We start from the raw sequence: 27383 nt of genomic DNA on the forward strand, positions 1-27383 counted from the left end.
TTATGTACATTAGGCCATACACATAAATATATAATATATTTTTTTTGAACACCTTTCAAAGGATAACAGAGCCGAGCGTATTCTCTAAGTCAACTATATCCTTTTTACTTCTAATCCCTCACTCTTCGAAATTTCAGTTTTAACGGAGAATTATCGAATTATCCATTCTTCGTCATGTTTGAAGACAATTCTTTTTACATATTTTCATTAATTCAAATTCACCTTCATTCAATTTACAGATGGATTGTGATTTTCGCCTAGTTCGAATACATTATACGCACTGCTCTTCAGGGAAATACATTAAGCGTTATGAACAACGTATTGAATTTACGGGATTGCACACCGATAAGTTATGCCTTCGTTTCGGGTGTCTACTTAAGACGAACATATGTCATTGATATAATAAATGGATTATTATGAGTTACGAAATCCATATACGCTCTTAAATTTCTATGACTTGAAAATCAATAAGATTTTACACCGCTCTTTTCTGTGGAAAGCAAAATGCACCGTGGAGGTGCAACGTTACTCACCTTGTCGCAAACGTACGTCGTTGTTTTCAAATGGCTTAGTCAACGGGCTTTCACCACTTCCTCTGCTTTCTAAATTTCTTGTGCCTGTATTTGTCAATGAGTTAAGGGAATTGAAACATGATGAAGACATTCAATGAAAATGTAAAATTTACTCCATTTTTCATTGCGGAGACATTTTTTTTCCCGATGATCTACTTAGCACGTACCTTCCGTATTTAATAATTCAATCACTCAAATCCTCAATTTGTGGCGTGCTCGGAAATTCCAACATGCCGTGCTAACAATTTTCATAATTTTTTACTGACGTCATCAATCGTTGCGATATGTACAAAAAACAGTTTACATTAACTTCAGTTAGTTTCAACGCGAATTCTCAACAAACATCAAATCCGTAGCCGTAAAATTTGAATTGAACCTCCAACGTTGCCGTTGAATAGCTAGCTGATGATAACCATCAACATCATTTTGCTATAACACACAGCCTAGTTACTCGTGATTGTACGTCCATCGTAATTAAGCGGTTAAGTATTTCTGGGCTTCTTATTAATTAGCTTGTACCAATTAAAACTTATAATTGGAACGAAAGCTTAGTGGAAAGTAACAGAGGGCGTGGTGGATTCGAAGATCAACAAAATTACTTCGTTGTCTTGATATACGTCAACAATACTAAAGAGGCAAACTATTTGAATTTCGATATGGAGTTGAGAGCATGAAAATAGGTGACCTTCGATTGAATCTGATTAGCGATTATTTCCCAAGTGATGGCATTATTTTTCGTTTCATCTTCATTCAGAAAGATACAGTTTGGAAATTTACTGTCTGCGTGAAATTGCTATGTACATAAAATATGAAAGAGTTGTCATGAAATATAATAACTTGGCGATTTAATTCGTGTATCAATCAGCGGTACACTTCACTTCACTGGTTTTGTACGGGCCCGGGGGATGCGAACAATCAGCGTACAACCCGTAATCATGAACAAAGCACACACACACAGTTTGTTATACTATATAACAATTTTCAATTTATTTGGATTATCCTAATTTCAATTTTCCTAACTATTTCACTCAGCAAATAAAATTATTCATTCACATCTACTCAGTTCAGAAATAATGCTCACGATTGTCTGCACCCATTACTCTGTCAATAATTTCTCTAGTGCGAATGTGGAACTGGTGATGCATCCATTCGAATTTAACCCATTGTGAGGATCCTCCGAGTGATGAGGGCCGCCATTAACAGTGGAAGACATGGACTGGATAAACTCCCGCGGCCTTGGACTGAAATCGAAAAAAAAACATTGATAATATAATAATAAACGAAGTGGTGCAGCGTATGGAATAAATGAGTACTAATCCAGAAAAGAAAATGAGAGGAAGTATGAGGTTTTGACTGAGACAGAGTCGGAAAGTAAAATTGGCCTGCGCTCCGTTGATTTTAATTTCAACTCTAATTGGCTCGTCTCGTTGAACAAGTAATTATTCTCCCGTTCTACTTAACCACGCGAATAATATCTATACCCATAGCGCATTATAAACTATGAGTTTCAGCAGTTGGAGGAGATTCGAGTATTTCACGGAGAAGTCAAGTTGGATGGGAATTAATTTTTCATTCAATTTTTCAATCTGTTAAGGATTCTAAGGAAATCCCTTAGCGACATCGAAACCGTGAGTACGTAAGGCTAGAATGACAGACCTCCCAGTCCCTGTGTTTCTTTCTCCAGTTTTTCATTTATTTTTTTTTTCTTGGTTATTTTTGGTTATCGTGAATTTTTCGGTCGGCTAAAAGGAAAAGGAGATCTTTTTTGGAAACATTTTTTGGGGAAGTCTTGCGAAAAATAATGCGGATCCGTTTTCCATATTTCTTTACCAAGGATAAAGCCGCGAGGGGTTCTTTGGGGTAATTAGGGAAAATTCAAATTTGAATCAGGTGATACTTGGTCCACGTCTAATTATCATGCGCGAACCACTTGTTGGAAGAGTCGTTTGTTGTCCACCAGTGGAGACTCGTCATGGAGGTGTTCAAGCGTCAGAATGATTGATATGTAACATATATTTCAACATCTATTTTTTTTTCAATGTGGGAGGGAGGTAAAATCAGAGAAAAATTGTCTGCGGAAATAATCTCTATTGAGTTACCATTCATGTATGATCGTGATGATTTTGCCAGGGTATTTGGATCACTGGAAAATTGGCCATTTCAAAATATAATCGGACACAGATTGCCAGGGGTAGACCAAGAATTGAATCCAGCTAGCGGGAGAAGTTTACTGCCTTGCAACATGTAACACATCACGAAATCCTCATCCTCATTGGTCCGGAAACGATTATTTGGTATTTCAGGGCAGGTTCGAACATTTCGTTCTCGCTCTATGTTCATAGATCTGTTCTATTGCTTAACGTTACGGCTGTCAGTAAACTCAGTATGCAAATAAAATCTAACAATACCAGTCAGAATGAAAGTACGGAAGATCAGTGGTGTTGGACTTAAAAATCCACGCAGTGAATGGAATTTACACGGGACAATTGTTTACGGTTGCTGGTGTAATGTCGGCCAACTCTCACGGCCGACAGTTAATTTAAGTCGCAATTAGACGGTAAGTTACGGACACTTCGCTTCTCCCTCTTGGTGGACTTTCTACGGATATATACAACGGAAAACGGACAAAGGTTCACGGGTTGCGCCATTGTAACTTATTGTTTTAATTTCTTGGCGGATGGTATAAAGTCTGGTGAGACGCAATGCCAGACTAATTTTATGGACTTGTGAATCCACGAGGTTTGAGGGTAGCTCTTTTGAGAGCCTTTTTCATTTTTCCATTTTACGAATTATTCAGAGAACAATAACTGCTGTCACGGGTAATTATTATTAATATCAGGATAAAATCGGACTACAGTAGTGCGGAGGTACATATTTTTCAATGATTCACTGAATCGGTGGATGCCGATCTCCTTTTTATCCATGATTGGGACTCATTGCGTATACAGAGTTTCTAGAAATAAGAGATGCTATTTCGATTGATCAGTGACTAATAGCGAATATCATTATGAGTCCTCCGTTACGGATCGGAATCATTAGAAGTAAATAATTGTTATGTTTGGTACCTAGTACGGTTAATTGATAATCCCATTACTGTATCGGGAGCGGTAAACGTCGAGTAAATTGAATTTACAGTCAACGATCGGTGAGCTTAAATGAATTCAAGCCATTTCAACCGCCGGTACGTTAATTAGAGAATCGCAGCACTTAATGAGAAAGAGCTCAATAAATTCATTTATATAACAATGTTCCATATTTGTTAAACATTATCTTACCGAAAACGTGAGTTTGCCGCAAATCCTGTAGATGTTCGGTGGCACGTTCACTCGTTTCTACGAGTGATTCGCACCTCAAAGCAGAAAAATAGGGCATACATTAATTTTAGCTCTAATAATATGACATGGGATTGAAGAATTATCTACAATAGCTGTTCAAAAATTTGGGAAATATATATATAATATTGCTTTGATATTATTTACTTTCTTTTATCGGTCTCTCTCAATTTATCGGGATAAATAAAAAATTTATCTCTAAAACCATTCATTGGATTTTCACTTTCTATTCTTCAGAGATAAAGTGATTATTCTAACCAGATTAGAATATACACTTGCAAGAGGCGCCCAAGAAATCGTAGACTGTCGGGACATAAATATTAAATGCCTTTGCACGTCCATTTAACACTGACGTTTTCAATAGGTAAATAAATTAATACTATCGACTACCTTACGTCAATTCGTCCTTCAGTCAAGTGATCCGGTCCTATTTCGAGACGCAAGCTCGAAATTGTAGAAACTAAATCTCTCTGTGTTACCATCATCTCTGATACTGATTTAACCTGAAATCGACAAAACCACATTCATTCGTGTACTCGTAATTAGCCTGGACTCTGGGAAATTTCACTGAATTTGAGATTGACATTTCTGTTCTATCATGTTAACAAGAATAAGAATGGTCAAATTGAAATGAGAATTGAAAGTAAAAATGGGTATATTTCAAGCTGATCAGTATGATTGAGGATATCCAATAGGATAACTCAGACAAGTTGGATAAAAAATCGATGAGGCTGGAGTTCAGCTGTACTGAATTAGCAAGAATTTAATTGAGGCTTTGCTTCATCAACTCAATGTCGATACTCCACCTACGTTCACATTCAACGATCCTCATCCTCACCACCAAACTTCGTGAGCAATCACTGTAACCGACAACTCGTTTTCCACATTGTTTTCATTAAACAAAAATTAACTACCGTATTAGAAATGCAGCATTAATTAATAATAGTGCAGTGTAATAATTCATAAATGAATTGAAATTATGGGACAGGATAAAAAATCAATTGAACCTTTATTCCATTGATGAACCAGGTGATACGTGCTGGTGGAAATGACCAGCTGCTTGTGCAGTTGAGAGCAAGAATATCACCGGTGGCATAAACTTTTTCTTCACTGGTGATCATAGGTTCGCCGTTAGGTAATGCTGTAAAGAGCAATTCCAAGAGTTCAAGCAAAATTTTTGCCTATTTATGGACGTTTACCGCCCTCTTTTTCCAAATATCAAGATTTACATTGCTAACGAGAACCTGAACTCATACTCACTCTAATTCTTCATCATTCGTTCCATATCAAGTGCTGCGTACTCAACTCAAATCACGTTCCGTTGAAAGTATGTTCTCAATTAAACTACAGAGTGGCAGTATTTGACGCAATAATTGCAGGAGACAAGAATTTTATGAAATTCGAAATATTTCGTACTTTACTAAATAACTCAGCTTAAAAATGGTTTGGAGTAGGCCAAGGTGATGCAATTATGTCCATTGAATTTGTAATGGGAAAGTACATGTTATCCGGTGAACGATAATCTCCTGGGTGTCGGTTTAAACAGGAGATTTTAAGTGTTGCAAGTATGACAAAACCATCGTCACATCTACGTCTGGTAAATGTTCGGTACGCGTTCGGACGTTACGGGACCTGAGACTTACGACGTCGTAATATTTATCGCGTTTCGACGTCTTTATAACCAGCCCTAAACTTTAACGACGAGAGAGATGGATGTTTTTGAAGAGTTCTTCCCTAAATATTCTTGTCTTGGGCTCTCGCATTTGTCGTGTCAATGTATATGCGCATATACATCACAGTAACCAGGAAAATACACTGAATATAGCGACATGTGGATGGCTTTCCCATAAACACGTAGGCGGTTCCATCGTGGTTACAGTATAGAAATAAAATAGGAAGAGCAATTCCCTGTGTCATCCCCAAAGAATAACACAACCTCTGTTTTCTGCGTTAGTGGGATAAAAACGCGAATACAAGTAGCTGAATTCTCCACGATGATAAGGCCTTCGACAAAATGCCATCGATTTATCCCGGCAACCTTCCATTCCTTCCAGAACGATAGTTGTTCATTGGTAAGTGATAAGGCTTGATATTTTAAATGCTTTTTTCATGCTGTCTCTCTTTCATTCTTACAAGGAACTAGTTTCGGTGTGTTTAACTCACCGATTACCTCCATGTAGCCTTTCCCTTTAACTGATAAAAAACTTGGTGCTTCTGCGCTGACTTCGCATTTATACAGGCCTGCTGAGTCCAATGTCACATGCTTAAGTATCACCTTCTGACTGTTGGAGTTATGGTGCTGTAATAAATGCAGATGGATAAAAAAGCAAATTGAGAAATACTAGGGAATGAAATGAAGTATTTAGATGACAGGGTTTGGAGATAATTGAAAAATTTTTATAAAAATTGTAGAACTGGAACAAGAATTTTTACCACGAATTAAGCACAATCCTAGTTATGAAGATGAAGTGTACTTTTCTTTAAGAGGCAATTAGTACGAACATCAAATAAATCCTGCTCGGCTGTTTACTAAATCGTTGGCGGACATTCTGGGACCGATAAATACTCTCGAGATTTACTCGATAAATTTCAGGAGTTGAGTTTGACCGTGGTAAGGGAAGTTTCAAATGGGTAAGTGAAATATCTAGCCTTGGGACAACTCAGAGCAGTTTGGCAGCGCCAGCTGATTAAAATATTAAACTTTAATCAAGTATAATGGAACGTCTAGCGTTTTCAACATTTTTTGTTCGATTTATAAAATTGTGAAGAATGGAATTAGACATGGGATAGGCATTCATGGCTATATATGTCACTTTGTACGGAACTAAATCGTGTCTTAATATTAATTATTACATGAAGATATCTAAAATGACACATTGAATTATTATGTGTTCCACGATTTTCCATTATTATTGCTGTATGTACATGTATATTGAATAAAAGTTGTATCTTATTCTGATTTTTCACGATGATTTCCACTTCTCAGTTGGATTTGACGGAGGCCAAGAAATGGTGAGGCCGTTTGTAAGTAGCTTGGCCAAATCTACAGGGAGACGTGACGTAGAGAGTACAGACGGCAAGATGAGGGTATGAAGAATCGTGAAGTGTGGCAGTGGGAGGGTAAAAATCCTGAGGCGGGATGTAGAAAAGAGAGTGCGAGTTTATTTTTATTGCCGCTTTGAATATGCGTCTATGGGCAAACCCTCCAAGAATAAATTGAAATATTTTATGCAGACGAGCTGCCTTGAGCATAAGAGTATTCTCTGTTACGTTAGACTTGTGTAAATGGAGATAGTACTGACGGGTTATTGGGGGGAAGGGGTAAGGCAAACGAGTGAGACTATTGAAGGAGTTCTGGGACCTCTTGGGTCGGAGTAAAAAGGCCTTTCTATGCTTTCTGCACTGCTCTGTGTCGATAACAAAGTGAAAGAATTGAGCCGACAATTTTCTTCCTATTGAAAACTCGATTTCATGAAATTCGATGGTCTAGAAGTTTCTTAGATATCATTTCTAGAAAATTGAGGGAACGAAGGAGATAAGTCAATTATTAATAAGAAGACGGAGGATACGATGATTGGTAAAATGCAACACAAATCAGAATCCGCTTTTCTGATTACAGAGAAGACATTCAATTTTTATATATGCTTGGTCATTAAAAAATATGTTTAAAAACATTTAATTTATATATGAGACAATATCAATAGCGTCTTTTTTTTTTGTAAAGATAGGGTTTCTCTGCAATTTCTTGAGGAGCACATGATTATTTTAAGGATACGAATGAAGATTGAATTACTATTTTCTAAAACTTACATCGACTTCGATTCCTTCCACCTGATAGCTGTGTTGGCTTCTATCTGAGCTCGGCACGTATTTGTAAAATTCCTCATTGTCTTTGTACCACGATACTGAGTACAATTTTTCAGATTCCAAATCATAGCTGAAACAAAAATAGTACGTGTACGTGATGAGCTGAATAAGGAAAAAAATTTGATTCCTTCATATGATAGGATAGCAATTAGAAATTTATTCAATTATTGAATATTTCTTATTCCAATTTTTTCATGCATATTCATCATTTCTTCGAATATCTTCATCGATATGGATTTCCCATAAACATCGAAGAATGTGAGCATCCATAATGACGGATAAGTGATAATCAATGAATTTTTATGTGTAGATCCAAATACTCGAAGTTCGTGAAACTAGTAAAATTTCATGAAATTCCGGTTGATGTTGAAGACAAACTTTTCCAACTATAAATCGGGGTTAAGGGTAGCCCAGATTACCAGATAATTTATTCATCAAATTAGTTGAAACGCTCTGCCTCTATAACGACGAGAGTTGCATGGAATTCGATATAGATAGTGAAGGACATGTTACAAGATCAATTTAAATCTATCACCTGTCACTTTATTTCTCCCCAGTAGTTCAAAGAGGCATTATGATTCATGGCGGAAGGTATAAACATCAGTGTAACATTGGATAATGCACATGACGCAATGCTCAATGTTGTGCTATCATCATTGAACATACAAATACGGATGCGATGATGTACAATCCCATTGCCATAGTCACTACTATGTTTATCTAGTTGCTCAGACTAGTGACTTTATAATTGCCTGTTGCTGACATTGCGTGGCAATTCCGTTTTCTCTCCGGGACTGGGAGTGGAGTTTGACAAGTACACTCAAACCTTTGGTATGGTAGTCGGTACTGAACAATTTCATGCATCGTATCGAGGGATTGATTTGCATCCACCCGCTCATTTAGCGAGGTCGAGTCCTTTGGGATCAAGCGGTTTCGTGAGAACAGTATCCTCGTTCAACGAGGCCTACATTCGACCTGGGAATTTCCTCCGCAATGCACGCCTCACCTTGTCCAAAGCGACAATTCCCCTCGCTCACTAGTCAGCAATTCGGTGCAAACCGTTACAGTTGTAAACTATCATTGTTTTACATTTGGTAAAAATCAATCGGGTGTCGTTAGAAAAAATGAGAACCTTCACTTGGCAACAATGCAAAGTCTTACAAGAAATAAGGTAGTATTGGTCAGGCTTTAGTCGGACTGCAGTCTATTTTTTGCTGAATCGTTACAATAATCTTAAGACACTAATGGTGATAATTCAAGAAGTTTCAGGGAATTTCTAGTGTCTATTTTTTATTTTTATTTTCTTGCAAATTTCCTGGAGCTCTCGGCACCATCACAGGGTTTTATGTCAGATGAGCTAATACTGGTATATGAGGCCGTGGAGAGAGCATTGTCTTCCATTTCTCGCTGGAGTTTTATCTTGATTTCTCCGGGAAAATGCTGAGAATTCACGTGCATAATACATATATTCAGGAATTATTGATGAAAATAAAATTAATTTAATGGAATATTTGTGATAATTCCTTTAGCATGTTCCACTTAGCGAACAGCACTTGAGAAATTACTCAAATTGGTCAATTCGTTGGTAAATATTTAACGAAAGTCGATTAAATTTTCATAACTGTAATCAGCGATTGTATTATTTATGAGAGAAGAATACCTGTTTGGTGTGGAAAATCACAAAAGTATCCGTGAAAGGTGGATTGGTATCCATAGCACTCACGAGGATAAAATTATACGTCAGCTTCGTTCGGAATAAACCACAGGCAACCCTTGGGATGTGTGAAAGTGGTGATGCTGGCCATCTCGTTGAATGGCTAGTGGGATGAATTAAATGCCTAGTAGTCATGCACGAGCTGTGGGCAGCACTAACGGAGGATGCATAACTAGATGATAAACTAATGAGCAATTCATACGACCCCTACGACTGTTTTCCCCCGCCCCAAAACCTTCTCAACACCACGATCATTTCATCTCCACCCCCTTAGGATGTCTCGCGTGCTGGTTGTGTTAGAAAATGCCACACGAAATTATGTTTGCGAGATGACGAAGTACGAATCCCCCAACTCAATTATACTTTATCTGTAAAAGAAAAAAATCATTCCCCATGTGCAATAAAGTTTTAATTTAATTGGCTAGAATCAGTCTCCAGAGGCTTATAATTACATTTATTTGTCATTCATATGAACGGAAAAGTAAATTAATTACAAGTCGAGTTACAAATTGTGTCAGACCATTTTTTAAAGTAATGAGAAAAGGGAGTGATTACTACCGGATGTTCAGGGCACGACTTCATTGGAAAATTGAAGAGTTTTTTATTTTCACCCCACCTTGTATATAAGAACGTGTAATTCTGAGTTTTCGGTCGTGTACAAAGTGCTGACGGCTGCAATGGATAAAATCTTGGCACGTATACTGTTGAGGCTATGTGAGTGGGCTGGAGGCATATGAACTCAATCTACACAATGGAAATTGCGTGAACTATTCAAGTAAATCAAGTAGATAATGGCAGTCTTATCAAATTAAACTAGTATGATGTTCGTACTGTTAGTATTAAATTGAGACAGCATCTATTTCCAAGTCTATTTGAAAATATAATTGAGAAAGAATATAGAATCTGCCAGTGAAAATATATTTCTTGCCCATTGTTCAGTACCGATAATTGGCACAAAAATTCAATAGCAAACTCGGGATGGACCTGTAAATTTAATTGCACTTTATTGGTACGACTATTTGCATTAGTTGTCAGGACAAGTAATAACGAGATGCATTCATCCCCAGAACAGTTTCATTAATTTTCAATGGAGAAAAATGTCTCTTCTTGCAGTTAGAGAAAGAAAGACAAGTGAAGTGTGAAGAAAACCGAAGAAAAGAGGATTACCAGTGAAGAGGAAAAAATTGGTTGTGTAATAAGCTTATTAGCGAGGGAGAAGTACGAAAAAATAATGGGTGATTAGTAAAAAAAAGTGGTGAACCTAGAGAGGATCAATGATCCATCCTGTACAGGGAAGAATTCCGAAAGAAGATGAGGGCAGTGGGAAAGAGGAGCATGAAAAGAGCGTCAATATAGAGTGAGGGAGGAAGGAGACAACGTCAGTGGTTATGGTTGCAAACATCCCAGAGGAGAAATCCAGGATAACTGCCACCTAATGCGAGTGGTCGTCGACGGCATACGAAGACCCACGGGTAAAGCTCCGGAAAGCTTGAAGCTTGCTTGAGGATTTTCAGAGGGACTCGTTGGACGAATGAGTGCGACAAAGTTAGCTTGATGTGACAGAGAGGGTTAACATGGACGAGTGAACGAGGAGTTGCGGTTGATGGTTAGTATCCGTGGAACGGTGCCGGAGGTGGTATCGGGCAAACTTGAGGCACTCGAAAGGGACTGAGGGGAGGATAGATACTGCCAGGTGAGGTCCCTATCAGAGGGAACGTACCCCATTGCGCTAACTCCATTAGCTCAAGCCAAGAGACGCTAGTGGAATTTGTAAAATGTACGAGTTCACGGTGATATGTCGAACTATCATGTATATCTTCACCGGTTCGTTCACCCATACCAAATTCACTCTCCCCAGCTGCTCACCGAGAAGTTTCTCTTCAGTCATTTCAATATATGCACTTTGTTAGTACACTGGAGTAGATACACCCTGCCGGTTCCCTAGAGAGATATTCTCTCTACCTGATGTTGATGAGTGTCAGCCTAGACGGATGTTGGATGTTTATATACGTTCACTTTATGGAGGATACAGACTCCTTGATATTTTTGCCGTAATGTCGTTTCTCCCAACCGGCTGTACAACTTCTCTCATTACAATCTTCAAGGCTGTAAGCCACGGTGAGATTTCAATTATTTTTTCCTTCCATGTTTTTCTATCTCTCCATAAATTATCTCATGGTTGAAAGGCGCTGCAGTTCTTATTTTATGAATATCTTTGTGCTGACTTGAACTGTCTTGCCCTCTATTCCTCAGCTTCAGAATGAAAAATTTTGATGTTTTTATCCTGCTGTATCATTGTGATCTCGAAGGATGTGGCGGTTGGAGAGGGGATAGGGGTCACTGGGTGGTGATATAGTGCACGAATAAGGGGATGAAGAAAGTTATTTCTTCTGATTCTTACGGGCCGTCGGAGAAACGTGCTAACGCTGCACGGTAAAAACGACTCCATGGTTTAGTTGGCATTATGAGTTTAAGACGATGAAACGCCATCGTAAGGGGAGATGAAAATAGAGAGGGATTTAAAGGAATGAAAATGAGAGAGTAGTGTGCAAAAATGTGGTTGAATCTGATTGGAGTGGGATTTTCCGTACGAATCGTCGCAACGATGAAAATTCATGCAAAAGTTATAACCACTTTAACGCAACTGCTCCGGAATTTATTAATGTGCTATCCTGACCAACTCCTTCTGACTTCATGAAGTGACACCCCATTCGTTTATTTTCTTTTAATTTTCCTGGTTAAACTCTCTCAGGTCTGGTTGTAGAAGCAGTGGCCTTACCCTCTCATCATTTTTCATTTGACTTCACTTCATCTTGCCATCAAGTCATGTCATGATGTGAGAATGAGAAACCGTGAATGATAGATAGAGTAGAATACGTAATATAGTCAACCGAGGATTGAGATAAAATTTATGATGATGGCCATTCAATTCACAGAATTCGTCTGGAAATTGTTTCAATATTCTCTTATATATTCAGTAGTAATGAGAAGAGGAAATATCGAAGTACTGATTTCGAACGAACGAACGAAAGAAGTCAATTAATGATTTTGTCCAATATCCAATAGTCGATTCATATTTGATACATGTAAGGTACCGTTGCTGCTCTTCACACTGAGGACTCCCACAGACCCCTCTCCGATGGTTAACAGTTACTTGAATTACTAGTTGTTCAATTCAACGTGTTGTACTTAGTACCGAGCCAGTATATACAGAGCACCTACCAGTTGTAGGTACGAGCACCGCAGGCGCATTTGAATTACCATATCGCACTGCAGCTATTGAATTCTACTATCATCAAGGCAATTTCAGTTAGCTGAGCAGCGAGAGGTTATGTCTTCACCAGATTTCCATGAATTTGCAAAACTTCATTGACCCTTATAACAATCTTACCGTATATATTCTCATGTAGAAAGTGAACATTGTACTCTATTTGTATCTTAGCATCCATGAAAAGTGTACTGCCAAGTGATTTCCAGTAAACCAGAAAATTGAAATATTAATAATTGAGTGGTTATTCTCGGTTGGGCTTGAAGCTCTTTTCCTCTCTCCTACTACACCGATAGTTCAATCTTCCTCTCTTTCGCCTAAGGACCTTCACACTGCGTACATCGCAATATACATGTACAAAAGGCACTTGTATGACTCACCTGCACACCAGACGCGCATTCTCCCCTCTGAATGTGTACGGTGGAATACTGATAGAGAGCAACTTCAATCCATTCACTGAAACATAAACGTTATATTGCAACGGTTATTCAAGGATTAACGAAAAAGACACCCAGAGTTCAATGAAGCGAGTATTGATTTGCGATATTTGGGATGGAGAGCTATTATCTCGATTTAATTAATCAAAATTTTTTAGAAAAAAAGGTTATGGAATCGACATGGATCATATCTGTTTGATGCTGAATGACGCGCTTGCAGTAAGGTATTCAGAATTGTTGTTCATTCTTTTTACCTCCTCTGTGCGCCATTTGACCTAATTTTTAATAGTGTTAGATAATTGAAGATTCCCTTGTCTCTATCTTTGAACAATCACCCACTGCGATTGAATGCAGTACTGTGATGTGACCCTTGACCCTTTTGAAGCAACAAAGGAGTCATTGAGAGGAGGCTCAGTCCCTCGGCATTGCATGACCACTCGACCTCTTCGCTGGTCACGCCAAATCCCTAACAATCTCTTTTATCAATAAGGAGCTCAACGATTGATGCTGCTTTACTGCCATACTACGTATTTTACTTCTATGGCAAAATTAAAAACATTAACAATTTTGGTGAGCTATCAAAAAATCATGCATGCATAGTTGAATCTTTTACATTTATTATGGACTAGGAAATGTTCAAGTATATTGCCAGTTCTTCGTTCTAACTTGAAAAAGCGCAGGGTTAGTCGCGAAAACTTTTCCTGGGGAATTTCTCATTCGTGTAACGTTTTAACGTCTGGAACACCAATATAGGTTGCAAAATTTACGCTACTGCTGGGTTACCTCGATACCTGCCGGGCTGATAAATTATACCAAAGAATTATCGATCCGGTTTCCCGACAGTCTTGCTTCCTTGCGCTTTGACGTGTCTGACTATATACGTGGGGTTTCTACTTCGTAGGCCTTGTAGCTGTCACACCATGGATTTTTATCAATATGCAATACTGTTTATGCAATTTTCTTCACAATCAACTTGGGCATTTTTTTAACTGCCCTGTTATGAAGGACTTCACTTTAATTACAGCTGGAAATAAAAATAGAACGCTCAGCGAAGCTTATTGGCTTTCACTGTGAAAAATTAATTTATCGATAATTATGTATTTTGGTGACTTCGCATTGTCACATTAAACGGGGTGATTTGAGCGATACCACTTTGACGTTTAATTTGATAGCAAGCTGAATCCACAAATGGCGTTACATCAATAGTTATCAACAATTTCATTGGCGCCGAAGAAACCCGATAATATACATAATTCTCCGATTCACTTGTGATTACCGGATGTGGAAGTAATGCACGGAATTTAAGTGCTGGTGTCATATTTTTGTGTAGGATATTCAGATAAAAATTACGGAGCGCTCGAAAAATTTCGCAATTCTTTTCGTGAAATTTTGCAGAAAACTTATGGTAACAAACAAATAGGACATTTTTGGACAGGACAGTTTCGCAAGAAAGTAAGCGATTGCTATGGATTTTTACTGGACCTCTAGTATGACCTGCGAACCACCGAACATTCATGAAATTTTTATTGGATTTTCTTTCTTCGTGTAGTTAATTTTTTGTTTGTAGATGCACCAATAGCAGCATATGAATGCACCATGACTAGCGAGTTAACGTACTCCATAAAATTTTACCGTGGTTCCGGGAAATACAGAATACCAATAGACAGAGGCAAGAAAGGGTTAGAACAGAAAAACGAATATATGGACGGTTATCAAAAATATTGTAAAACTACCGACAGTTGGATGAGATGAGAAGCATAATCGGTGATTTTAGAATGCAGCTAGTGTCCTTACTATTGCCTTATCATAAAAAAAAACCTATACAAATATGTATGAGACAAAGAGAAAAAAATGGTAGGTACTTTCTTCATTTTCAAAAAGATAACTTTTGGAAAATCATTGAACTTTTTCAATAAGTTCCAGCCGAGCATGATGTAATGCTTCAAGTTGGTAATAGTTGAAAAATTCACTGGCATAAAAGAATATTCAAATTTCAGTTGAACTAAAGCGATCATAAATTGCTGCGAAAAGAGCCAACTTACCCCGGGTAAAAGTTTAGGACGATATGGAGGTAAACGTAGGCCGCGTACAGAGAAAATGGGTGTAAGAGCAAGAGGATAGGGTCGAGTGGTAAGGTATTTATAATTTATGTACTTGGTACTTGGCGTCGCAACAGTGGCAGTACGAGCTTTTTCATATGTAAGGTATAATAAGGTAGATTGGTCCAGCATTTGGGTGAAAAGAGATAAGACAGAAGACAAACAATACTGAATTTGTCTTTAATTAATAACGATGACGTGGTCGAGTGGTCTGGAGAGCTCAGGGTAAACAGGGGTGTGTCGGTGGATGGAAGGGAGGAAAGAGAAGAGTGAAGAATACATGGGATGAGAATGAGTGAGACAGTTGCCTGTCACTTCATAATTAACACCTATTTCCCCTTTCGTCCTTTCGTTACCGGTGTATGTCGCGCGCCTAATTGCCACAGACCAGAGGTGCCAGAACAGCCAACGTCACCAGTAAAGCCCGGAAGGCTCCTCGGTCACGCGCTGCTCAAGCAGCTACCTCAAATAATTTTGTGGTCTATGGGCATGACGCCGTCATCGTTCCAAACTGCCCCCGCTTTTTCATAAACTCCCAATATATTCATTTAGTCATTTTTACATTTATCCATTCTCCTCAGTTAATATAATTTCATTTATAAATTACTGAATTTTTAAAATAACATACACAATACGTATCTTCCAGGTTAGTCAAGTCATCTTCATTTACACGTAATATTTTATTGAATTCGTTCTTTACCCAATGACTAATGTAGATGTCAGAATTGAATAACGCGTTCACGTGGATACATCATTTCGATTGTGGGTCGATCGATAGGAAAAATCGAGAGAAAAACTAATTGTCGTTGATCTAATGCAGATTAAAATGGATATATGGGACAGTGTGTCACGGTGAAATACAAATGGCCCAGTCGCCTCTTCCTACCGACCCCTCGCTATCCCTGACGTTGTAGTACAGAGCGTTTGAGCGGTTGTCCTATACCTAAAACGGGATTACGTTCGTAAATCTTTGCACGCAGCGAACTACAAGCAGAACGAATCGATGGTTCTACTTCACCAAACCCCTTTATTCTAGTGCCCCGTAACCGGGTCTTCATTCGTTTTTTACTCCTTCCCTGGATTGTTCAGACGAATAAATATAGAAGACATCTGTTTTTTTAGTTTTCTGAGATTTAATTCGACCTGACCTATCGGTTAACCATTACCTCAAAGTTCACGGATTTCCCGACTCAGTATATTTCCATCATTCCGTTGATTTTTACATGTTATTCAGGTGTACTATTTCGGATGTGCTAATTTCGTTTCATGTTTTCTGCTTATCTGAGGTGGATTCTCACCACTGATTATGGAAATGATCATGGAAAGAGCTTCCAGAAACGTATCACTCGAGCTAATCTAATTTCCTCTTGACAATATGATTCAATTTCTACTTATTAACATTCGATTTTTTATAAAACAAAGTAACAAAGATCTTGAAATCACAAACAGGGATTCTTTTGACATTATACCCTCGGCTATTAACCGGGGAAACATTGCATATTTACCGATTTTTTTAAGTCTTGAAATTTTAGGCATAGATACTGTCTTTGATTCGAGAGCATTTAAATTCTCGAGTCAGTGGTTTTACGGATTGTCGTTCATTAGATTTTTATTGAAATGGGAATTGTTCCATCTCTATCACTAAAAGTAAAAATGATGACTGTCATCTTCAGGTCGCAGAAGCTGTTGAAAATAGAATTGCCTCAATGGTAATGAAGTCAACGGATGTTGAGCGAGGTAATACTATTTTCTACCGCCACCCAGTGACTATAAGGGATTGCGATCTATTGGATATAGTTTTCATTGGATCTTCCAGTGAAGAGAGTAGGTAACTATGACTGCTCTTATCATTCTTTGGTTTCCACGACGTTAATGCATTATCGCGGTGCACTTTAAAAGATCATAATCGAAGATATTATTTATAGGCACACCAACCACTTCTTTGATGATCATATTATCATGAATTGAAAATAATTTTGAATCTATTGTCTATAACTTGAGTCATGTCAAGTTTGATATCTCTCATTGAAGAGACTTATTCTAAATCCCTTGATGTTCAGTTGATAGCATGACGATCCAGCGGTGTACCACCTCAACTCTCTTCCTGAAAGTTCTCCCAACAGATCGCCATAAAGTCACAAAAACTCGTGAGAAGTTTGCATGCCCTTAATTGATGACAAACTCGACAATTGAATTTCCATCCCTAGGCAATCGATGATCTAAGAATTTAAATCAGCCTTAAGAGAACGTGATAGAATACAAAATGTAAAATAAAAAGCTGTCTTACGATTATGGATTAATTCAACTTTTTTCGATTTCTACCACTTCAGCTATGGAAAGTTTTCATGTAATCACGCAAGTTAAATTTCACGTATGATTGACTCTCGAATAGGATGGAGTGCACGCAGCAACTTTTGACATAAATATTAATTGGTCACGCATTCAGCATTAACTACTTTTGAGTTCTTCAACTTGTTCATTTACTTGAATTTGAAAAAATTCTCTTAACAGGTTCACGAGCAGTTGATCTCTGCGGTTGTCCACTTATCCATAGAGAAAATGTTTTTACTGATTCCTTTATGTTTCTGATAAAAGCGAGATTGAATTACTTTTCATTTAACTCATGAATATTAAGTAATCGATCAGAGCGTATTTTCAATTAAGCATTGCGCAGTTTTTCCAAAAACAAAATCACTGCGACTCTGAATCTTCACACATTTTGTATTTGTCGATTTTTAACTGCCATAAACGTGGAAGGGAATTAGATAGGTCGAGAAATTGTGGCTTTGACTCGTCAAGGGTCACGTCAATTGTGGTTCGCATCACGCGCAAAATGTCAGTCGCACACATAACGGGTGCGCATTTTTGCGCACGACCAATAAAAATTTTCAAGTTATTCATTATTTTGAGCTTTTTCCATTTTTAAACATAAATCATCGAAAGAATCTGACCCCTCAAATGAATCATCAAAATTTACTACAAGGAAGATCAGCTATGGGAAGTCGGAGTGTGATGAATCAATGAATCCTGATGCACAATCTTACATAAATTTGCATATATTTTTTAATGCTGATATATGACATGAATTTGAAAGTTCTCTGTATGTGACAGCGAGATTTTATTTATATCCCACAAATGGAAGATGTAGAATGGAAATGAATGCACTCCGTGTCGTTACAAATAACTTTGGAGTGTTTTAATCCATGCATACAGGGAATGATAGCCCTCTATTTGCTACGATACGATGGGTAATGGGGTCGACATATTTCTGGTGAGACAGCTGGGAAAGAGCACTGAAAGCTATCAATGCGCTGTGCTGTATACTACCTGCTCGGAACAAAAACCCATATAATCTCGTTATGGGCGCAGGTTCGGGAATGTACTAATATAGATATGTATATAGAATATATAAGAGGCATTTTAAGATAACATGGTCAAAATTACGATATTATTCTTTAAAATAACTTCAACCTTATCCTTTTCTGCTGATTTCAATCATTATCGACCAACCCGAACATACAAAGCTCTCTAGATATTGCTGATTTTACATTTTCGATTATCCGTCAATACCTTGTTTTCACAACTTGAGGAAAGCTATTGGGATAGGAATGCGACGTGAGAGAATAGTCTCTCATGAGAATGGGAAGAAGAAATTGGTGGAGATCCATACAGAATCTTCCTAGCGATGAAATTGATAGAAATAAAAAATTTAAAAAGAAAATTGGGTCTCAACTGTTTGTTATTTTTTGTCAATGCAGCAGTCAAAATTCTAAAATTAGGAGAAAGAAAGGTGAAACTATTGTCAATCAATCTACTTCGGGAAAAAACTATTACTGGAATCATTTGGATACACGGACCATAATTGGTTTTCCGACTATTCATCTAATCCTAGGTACAAAAATAAAAATGGGACTGCGATTTAATTTGCGAAAAGCAATTTTTATTTTAGCAGTTAACTCTCAAAAACAATACTTTATCTTGAAAGTTTCATCATCAGATTTCTCTCGGAGCTCACATTCACTGCATGGTAAAATTTTCCACTCGGTAAAAAAGACTGACCGAAATTTCCTTCACTTCCTTGTCGAAATATAATTCTACAAAATGATTTTTGCGCGCTGGATCGGTAATTATAAATAGGCGCGCAATTCTGACCAGTTAGGTATCTAGCGCTCGTAATAATTTAAAAACTTTGATAGTACTCGAGAAAACGTCGGTTTTATATATTTACACGCATCGTAAACTGTTCACACAACCTCTAGACCTGAAGGCATCAGGGTCAAGAAGATTCTCAAACTCCCTTGAAAAGTTAAGAGCGCAACGCTCGAAAAGTTTGCTCATTTTGAATTCGATAAAAAGTTTACTAGAACGTTCATTAGTTTAGTGTATTATTGTAAGAGTCCATTCAAGAGTTACCGCGTAGTGATGTGAATAGTAAACGTTTATTAAGACGATGATATAGACGTACGACTTATTATGCAGAAAATAAAAATGTAGAAATTGAATCAAAGTAATTTTTTCTATGACCATACATATATACGTATTCTCAATTCGAATTACCGTAACCGAATATTATGAAAAAAATTTTTATCATTAGCCAAAAACAATACGCTACGTACCGTTTTGCTGCAGTAATATAACAAGTAACAACACTATTAGATCCATAGCGAAACCGTTGAGTTGTTCTTGAATGAAAATTGTACAGTTTCCCAATGCTATTGTACTGCAATCATTTCTGTTGCAGTCGTCTCGTCCACACCAAGAAGAGACGGACACTTCACTTAGTTCTCTTCCAAAATGGATATCATCGAACACAATCGTCTGTCAATAAACTCTTTCACTGGTCTCGTCTTTCAATTGTGAGTATGTTCAATTATAATTGGGATACGAATCCATGCGGAATTATCAAACGCACAGCTGAAACACAACACGTAGGTACAGTGATAAGGATGTGACAATTTTAATTGGGATGGCATTGTTATTCCATTGTCAATTAAATTTAATAACTGGTCTTAGAGGGGGTCTTAATACCATGGAGGAGTGATAGTGAGTCCATACCTCTAACAATATGTCAGACCTCTTCCGCTATACATATGACTCCAATCATGAATATTACTTGGTATATAATGATTTCAGTAGTTGAATTAGTAATTAACCGTATAAAGTTACTTGAGGGCCAAGACTCCAATCAACAGTTTATTACACAATCTCTTTTTTATTGTAATATCCTCCATCAATAAACTCGATGGTTCTTGTTTTTGCTACTTAAAACATCGTCTGTACTACAAGAGAATGTACAAACAGCTTATTCGGTTCTCATACTGGGGATGGGGTAATTCCTATGGGAAGATGAGCACCTGAAATACTCGTTTGACAATGTTCTATGAAAGAGAACAATTTCCATAATTTGTATTGGTGAGTACATGCCGTATAACGTAAACTGAAGAGGTGTTATTCAACGATTAAGTGTGAATACTTTTATGGAAATAGATTACTTTTTTTACGTGAATAATTTCTAGTTTTTAATCTAAATACCATCCGTTCGAAATGATGTAATCGTGAGGGACAGCTCTTTATCGCTATTCTGTTTTCTTTTCGATTTGAAGTAATGGTGAGCGAATTGAAAAAAAAAGCGTGGCATTCAATCGCAGATTCAAGTCGAGCACACGTTTCAAACTCAGAGATTTTCAATGCAACTTGTTGCAAGCTTCGGAGGGCTATCTGTGTTGACTCTACGTAGAGCATGCTCATATTCATGTCCAGTCCAGCGTATTGCAAGTGGTTAAGATTTATCGGGATAAATGCGGAGATTGGAATTTCCTCAGGTCGGAAAGCTCAATGGATTTCATTGGTATGTATAAAATAATCATACGTTCCGAGTTTGCTTCGAAATTAATTATCAAATTTCTCAATTAACACGTTCTCTTACGAGGAAAATGAAAATTTCAGTTAATTCCGATAAATATAACGAATTATAGAAAGGGTCACAAACTTTTGTTTTGACTATACGAGCAAAACATCCTCAAAGTTGAAACTCTTCGCGATGAAATGTAATCAACTCTGAAATCAACTTTCATTGATATTTTACGTGCCTTGATGTCTCGCCCTGAACTGACATGGAATTAATTTTTAAGCATCAAATATTTTCATGACCATGAATTAAGTCATTGACAGATAATTAAAGATACACTCATCGATGGTATTAAAACCTTTACATAATTAATCAATATGCAGATACTCTGATAGGTCGCTCCATTTTGCCGCGCTCTCTAACTGCCAATGAAACGAATATCTTCAATAAAAAAGCAGCTCCGTACTGGCTTTTGGAGTTGAAAAAATTATGAGCAAAGAACCTCTTCTGACAGGTTCTTTTGAGCGTCACTAATTGCCGAGACTAAACACTGATATATCAAAATTAATCGCTTATCGTGAAAAATCTCTCAACGAAAAAAAAAAAAAATGCTTCACTTCAATTATATCCAAGGAATATCAAAGATTCATAGCAAACAATTAGGAGACATGTCTCTTAATTCCATGACCACCATGGATATTATTTAATTAAAGAAATCGACGGAGTCAGCACTTGATAACGATAGTATCAGGAAAGTTTTGATAGTACGGAAAAAATTTCGCGGTTCCCCATCTTCATGACTGAAATCATGAAATCATCCCCCGGCACGGGATATTCATTCAACTCGGTAAACGTCTATTGACACATGAGTAATAGTAATTACACCACTTGATCGTGGAATAAATCACGTCTCACGATAAAACGTTTTCAATTGCACATCACTCAATTCCTCGCAGCAATGTCCCTCTGTGTTTTGGGGGTGATTAAATTTAAGTTCTTCGCCAACTGAGTTCCTTGGAAAATCTCACGGCATATCGTGAATACGTGAGTAAATGTGAGAGAGAAGTTGGCGACGCGAGCGGTCGTTGTCGACTACGAAAGCTCCACGACGTGTTTCGTACTCAGGATATCTAACACCTGCGCGCATGCGCCCCATGCACTCCCCAAAATTTCGTCTCACACGCAATTTCTGGAAACTATCTAATTTACCAACACGCAAAGTTTAAATGCATGTACTTTTTGTTGTTACTGATTATCCACTCGGTTTTTTTTTACGCAATTCCGCATTGCACACTGAGAAAAAAAAAGCGTCCATCTTTCTTCTCTTCAGCATCAAACCACCGTCGTCTCCATCGCGATGGATATAATCATATTAGTCTGAAATTTATGACAATGACGGAAGCTATCTCAGGTATGAAGTGATGCCGGAAATTTTTTTTTTGTATGCTGAAAACTAAAATAAATCAAGTTTATAATTTCTTTATATTTCATTATTATATTTCAATTTAATTAGGGTCTATCACCTTTCATAGATAGGATTGGAATTTTCAATTATATGAAATTTGAATGCAATCTCAATTAAAAACATCACTAAAGTTCTCATTTCTCGTGGAAATTCCGGGAAATTATTGCTTGAACTCTCGGTATTCTTACGGGTTTTCCGTGTCATATAGGAACCTCAAATTTAAAGTTTAATTTTCCAACAGTGTAGCCCTTGTATTCTTACACGCCCGAAAAATAGTTTCAAATTTTCTGGGCCGTTGGAAACTCATTTCAGTATAAAATAACTCCGGAGAGTCTATTATACCTCGATAAAACTGACATTCAGCATGTTCTACTAAAGATGACTAAAATAATCCCCCTTGTTGAATTTAATGAACAAAGTTCTTAACTTCCAGAAGCTCACAGTGTGCGATAATGTTTCATCGCGATTCGATGGCGCAAGAATCAATTATAAGGAATATACTTACAATGTATAACGAAACCGAACTTTCCTATTAAAATACCTCTAAGTGCCCGAGTGAAAATCCCTTTCAGGTCATGAAATTTGATTTAGAAATTGACTCATTAGTATTCAGGTTTGGCTGATGCAGGTCGAACCAATGAAAACCAGCCGACAATTTAATTTAGTAATTCATGACGCGAGGCAGCTTGAAGTTAGATTAGATTTGCATTTACTCCCCTTGACCCCTTTTTCAATGTAAAATTTTAGAGTACATCTGATCAGTAGGATTTGATAAACTTGATAACAGCCTGAAGGGTCAGGACCAACACTAATAAACAGCAACGAGCATTATGGGCATCGCTCTACCAATCGTAGATCCCATCGATCCCAATTATTTGCGTGTAACCAATAGTAGGATTTCCTCCGATCATTCGGTTCATTTTCGGACAACCAATGCCAATTTTTCGTAAATAATTATTAAACATGAAGATCGACATGATATTTGGTTCATATCGGAGATTTAAAACCCCGTTAATGTTTCAATTAAATTACTATCGACGGATTAATATTTCATTCGACATATGGCCCGAGGTAATTTGAAATACTTGAATAAAAATTGTCATTGACTATACTTTGCGATTAAAATTTGTCATATCCATGTGATGGTAATGTACAATGTGAAAAATGAATACACATAAAAGGTTAAATAGGGGATGATCACATCCCATCACATTCAATGTGCAAAGTGCGTCTTCAAGCGCCACATGCATATTTATGATGCTTTTGTTTTTATACATAATATTACATATATCACTCATGTGGTATATCTCTCTAAGCCTCCTGAGTGAAACCTAGCGAAGATGAAATGACGGGGGCATAAGCAGAGAAGGAAGACGAAGAATCAACCATTACAGTGACAGAAAAATATACAGTCGTCCATTTTATTTATTACAACTTTATAGATCGAACCCTGTGACACGAAGAGTGAACAGAATTGAATTGCTCAATTCATGAGAAGAATGAAGTGATGATGATAATTAATTCTCTCAAGCATAGTATCTGAAAGTTTTATGTGCTAGGTAAAGGGTTATTATCTGTATAAAGTTCCTAACAAAGAAATTTTTCAAGTGAAAACTTTCTTTTTACGATTCATAAAAAAACTCTTGCACGGAAACTCACTTGGTAAATCCATTGACATGCTTAAGGACCCCTCGCGAATACGAAAACGAGCTGTAATCTTACGTTTAAACGATACCTGTAAGAAAGAAAATGATAGCCAAGAAAATGGCCTGCTTTCGCATAAACTCTTTTCACAACATATCGCAGCCTGTGAATATTATGCATCACCAAGTTACTTGGGATGAGAGCTAATGTCGTCAAAGCTTGTGCAAGTCTTTAATCAATTATGTAAATTCTCGTAGACTGCTCACTTCAACATATTCAGTAAGAGGATTGTTGGAGGACCCTTTGTCAAATTTTCCTCATTTCATATTTTTGTGGCTCGCATTTCACCGGTTTTCACCAGCCTAAAACTACCTCCACCGTCACAAGACCAGCCCATTCGTTGTTTATTAAAATTTTCAAATTAACTCGCTTCACACACATTTCGTTTGTTCCCTTTTGTCACACGGGCGGCTATTTATTACGATTCCACGGCAACCAACGCCACTATTTCTCTAATCCACCAGAGATCCAGTTCAACCACTGGACGAGTGTATTCTCAGCATACCATAGGAATGGTTAAACCCACTTCGGGAGACTCACGCTTGGAATTTCGAGAATTTTAGTACAGTTTTATATGTATATCTCACTGCTTTCCGCTTTTCATTTCAGGATGTTTCTCCCGTTTGTGTCCTCATCCTCAATTCTCCAACTGGAGAAAGTTTCCTTCGTAAATACATGCATCACGCTGTATTTTATTTTACTTATGTAACACTATTGTTGGGCTTGCCGTCCTTTTCCGTTACTGTGTATCATATTATGCCTTCAACAATTTCCCACTACCACATACTTTTAGTCTTATACTCATCACACCCACTCGGATTTAATATTACGCTGCACTTTTGCATGAGATTTGTTAAAATACAATAATTAAGCTCTGCGCTTGAAGAGTCCTCGAAAAATACAGCTGCAAGGCATAATTCAAAATTTTCTGTCAGAGAGAATTACTTGTATTAAAAAATTACTATTGTCTCATCCAATAATTATTTCAGATGATCTTGTTTGGGTGTTGATATATTCTCCAAGGGAATCATATGATGATTCTTCAGTTTTTTCAAATTTCGTATTTTCTTCAGAATAATTTCGATTAATTACTTGATGTTGATTATTATTGGGACAATATATTTACCCTTGTAATTAATACGGTAAACTTCGGGTGCAATATAATTATAATAGTTGATACCTAATGAGAAGGTTTTGTAGATGACTTTTGAGTGTAAAAATTCATTATGGTAAATTGTTGTCACCATTTGATTTTTTTCACCACTAATGTTGGTATATTGTCAGGTTTGTGAATACCGTTGACATCGTCCTTTATTCAAGCTTCAGAAGAATACATAAAAGTTGATCGAGCAACTTGAAAAATCAACAATGGTACAAGCTGACTGTATGGAAGTGAATGACGGGGCAGGTGAGTAGGGTGGAGGGAAATGAAACGGGACAAGAGAATGTGAGTTGAGACTGCCAGGGAAAAAGTCTACTGCGTGAATGTTGAAGGGAAAGGATAAAAAAGAAAGTGGAGTGTGGCCCGGGGCACAGAGTTGAACGAGGCGAGATGAAGTGACACGGGTGAGGGTGGACGGTGAATTAAGGAGGAACTTCCCCACGAATTAGCGGGAAGTATACCTACGCCGACTGCTTTCACGATCAGAACCAAGTTCTTCGTTAATCTCCTGGAAACCCCGGGGAATCCAAGGCCTGCACAGAGAGGATTCTCCACTCACTTTTCGTCGTCGTTCTATCTCCCTCCACCTTTCATCCTTTTTTCACACTCTTTTTTCATCCATTTACACTCGTTTCCGCCACTGCTCCATTCCGTCGATTTATTTATTCTCATCGGTTATATCCACATTTATTATAATATTATCGCTTAAAAATTTTATAGATTTTAACAGGAATTTTATCCACATTATATATTAATTCTGCCGATTATTTTTGTTTTGGGGCTGGGGAAATAGTATACATTTACTAATGCATGGATTGATTTAATCCTTTAAGAGTGATTTTCATGCTTGGCAAGTAGTATATTACGCAACAAGAGCGTAATGGATTTTTTGGCTGGTGGGAGGGTTGTAACACTAGCCGAAGGTGAGGTGCACAATCCCACGAGTCAAAAAATCCATAACGCACATGTTTCGCATACTATTTTATGTGATTGAATCTGCAATCCGCGATTCTACCGGACACCTATGACATGAAATTGCCTATAGGCAGTTATAGTGGATTAAATTTCTAATATTCCTCAGAGATAGAAGATTGCATTGGTCGGATTGTCATCTTTCATTAAAATTCTTTCGTTCCAACCGGTAAAAAAACTCTACCGCCACCGCAAATCAAATGGAGAAGAAAGGTTCTAAAAAAACGTCGATATTGAAATTTATTACCTTCATTAGACTCTTGTAATGTCTGCAAGAAAACCTCTTGAACAAGCATATGATTTATGGAAGGCCGCTAATGGAAATTGTCTCGGCATTCCAGCAATTGGATAGGCCCGGTGAAATTGTTTGGTATATTTTTAAGCCAAAAACATCAACAAAGAAAAGATATCGAAAAATATTTACTCATCTCTGCACGAATGGTCGATCTAAAAAGGGTTGACTGAAGTACAGGCTCAGTTCTGGGGGTTTGAGTGACCCCAGCGGCATCGTAGTACTGCACCCCAAGAGAGGGAGGGCGCCAGACGCAATGGGGGTGTCGTCCCGTCAGCCAACTCGGTAACTGCATCACTAGTAGTCCCGCTGTCAGAGTGACCAGTCAACTGGGTGAATTTTATTTTATGTGTTACGAAATTGGTATTCACTGAAATTGAAAAATGAAAAATTTTCAAAAAAGTATCAGAGGAGCAAAAAATGGAGGAGGTATTCACTGAAATTTGAAAATTCGAAATTTTTTAAAAAGTATCAGGAGAGCATGAAAATCGAGGAGGTATTCACTGGAAATTGAAAAATTCGAAATTTTCAAAAAAGTATCAGAGGAGCAAAAAATGGAGGAGATATTCACTGAAATTTGAAAATTCGAAATTTTTTAAAAAGTATCAGGAGAGCATGAAAATCGAGGAGATATTCACTGAAATTTGAAAA

At 37.5% G+C, this 27383-nt stretch overlaps 1 protein-coding gene across 5 annotated transcripts; it reads right to left on the reverse strand.

Annotated features, from left to right (window-relative positions):
- Positions 1-27054, reverse strand: LOC105273980 (uncharacterized). 5 transcript variants are annotated; one of them, XM_011316746.1, is made up of 9 exons: positions 26865-26927; positions 19906-20203; positions 13134-13209; positions 7715-7841; positions 6068-6203; positions 4912-5045; positions 4295-4407; positions 3848-3921; positions 1-1813 (listed from the first exon to the last, which is right to left on the reverse strand). In XM_011316746.1, exons 2-9 carry the CDS (start codon positions 19949-19951, stop codon positions 1728-1730), a joined length of 792 nt encoding a protein of 263 aa, XP_011315048.1. In that variant the 5' UTR covers positions 19952-20203; positions 26865-26927; the 3' UTR covers positions 1-1727. The 5 variants fall into 5 exon arrangements, with proteins under 5 accessions (XP_011315048.1, XP_011315046.1, XP_011315047.1 ...); XM_011316744.1 differs by lacking the exon at positions 26865-26927 and adding an exon at positions 21525-22216; XM_011316745.1 differs by lacking the exon at positions 26865-26927 and adding an exon at positions 21502-22216.
- Between the last annotated feature and the right edge of the window lie 329 nt (positions 27055-27383).

Source organism: Fopius arisanus, unplaced genomic scaffold (genome assembly GCF_000806365.1).
Source record: "Fopius arisanus strain USDA-PBARC FA_bdor unplaced genomic scaffold, ASM80636v1 scaffold00008, whole genome shotgun sequence".
Classification (NCBI taxonomy): Eukaryota; Metazoa; Arthropoda; class Insecta; order Hymenoptera; family Braconidae; genus Fopius; species Fopius arisanus.

Bases quoted from the DNA above. Each gene is read 5' to 3' on its own strand.
- LOC105273980 (XM_011316743.1), bottom strand. From the start codon at position 27,027: ATGCAGTTACCGAGTTGGCTGACGGGACGACACCCCCATTGCGTCTGG. The intron at 6,204-7,714 runs GTAAGTTTTAGA...CATTTATTACAG, and splicing joins TGGAAGGAATCGAAGTCGAT to CACCATAACTCCAACAGTCA. The intron at 3,922-4,294 runs GTAGTCGATAGT...TTCTGCTTTGAG, and splicing joins GAAGGACGAATTGACGTAAG to GTGCGAATCACTCGTAGAAA.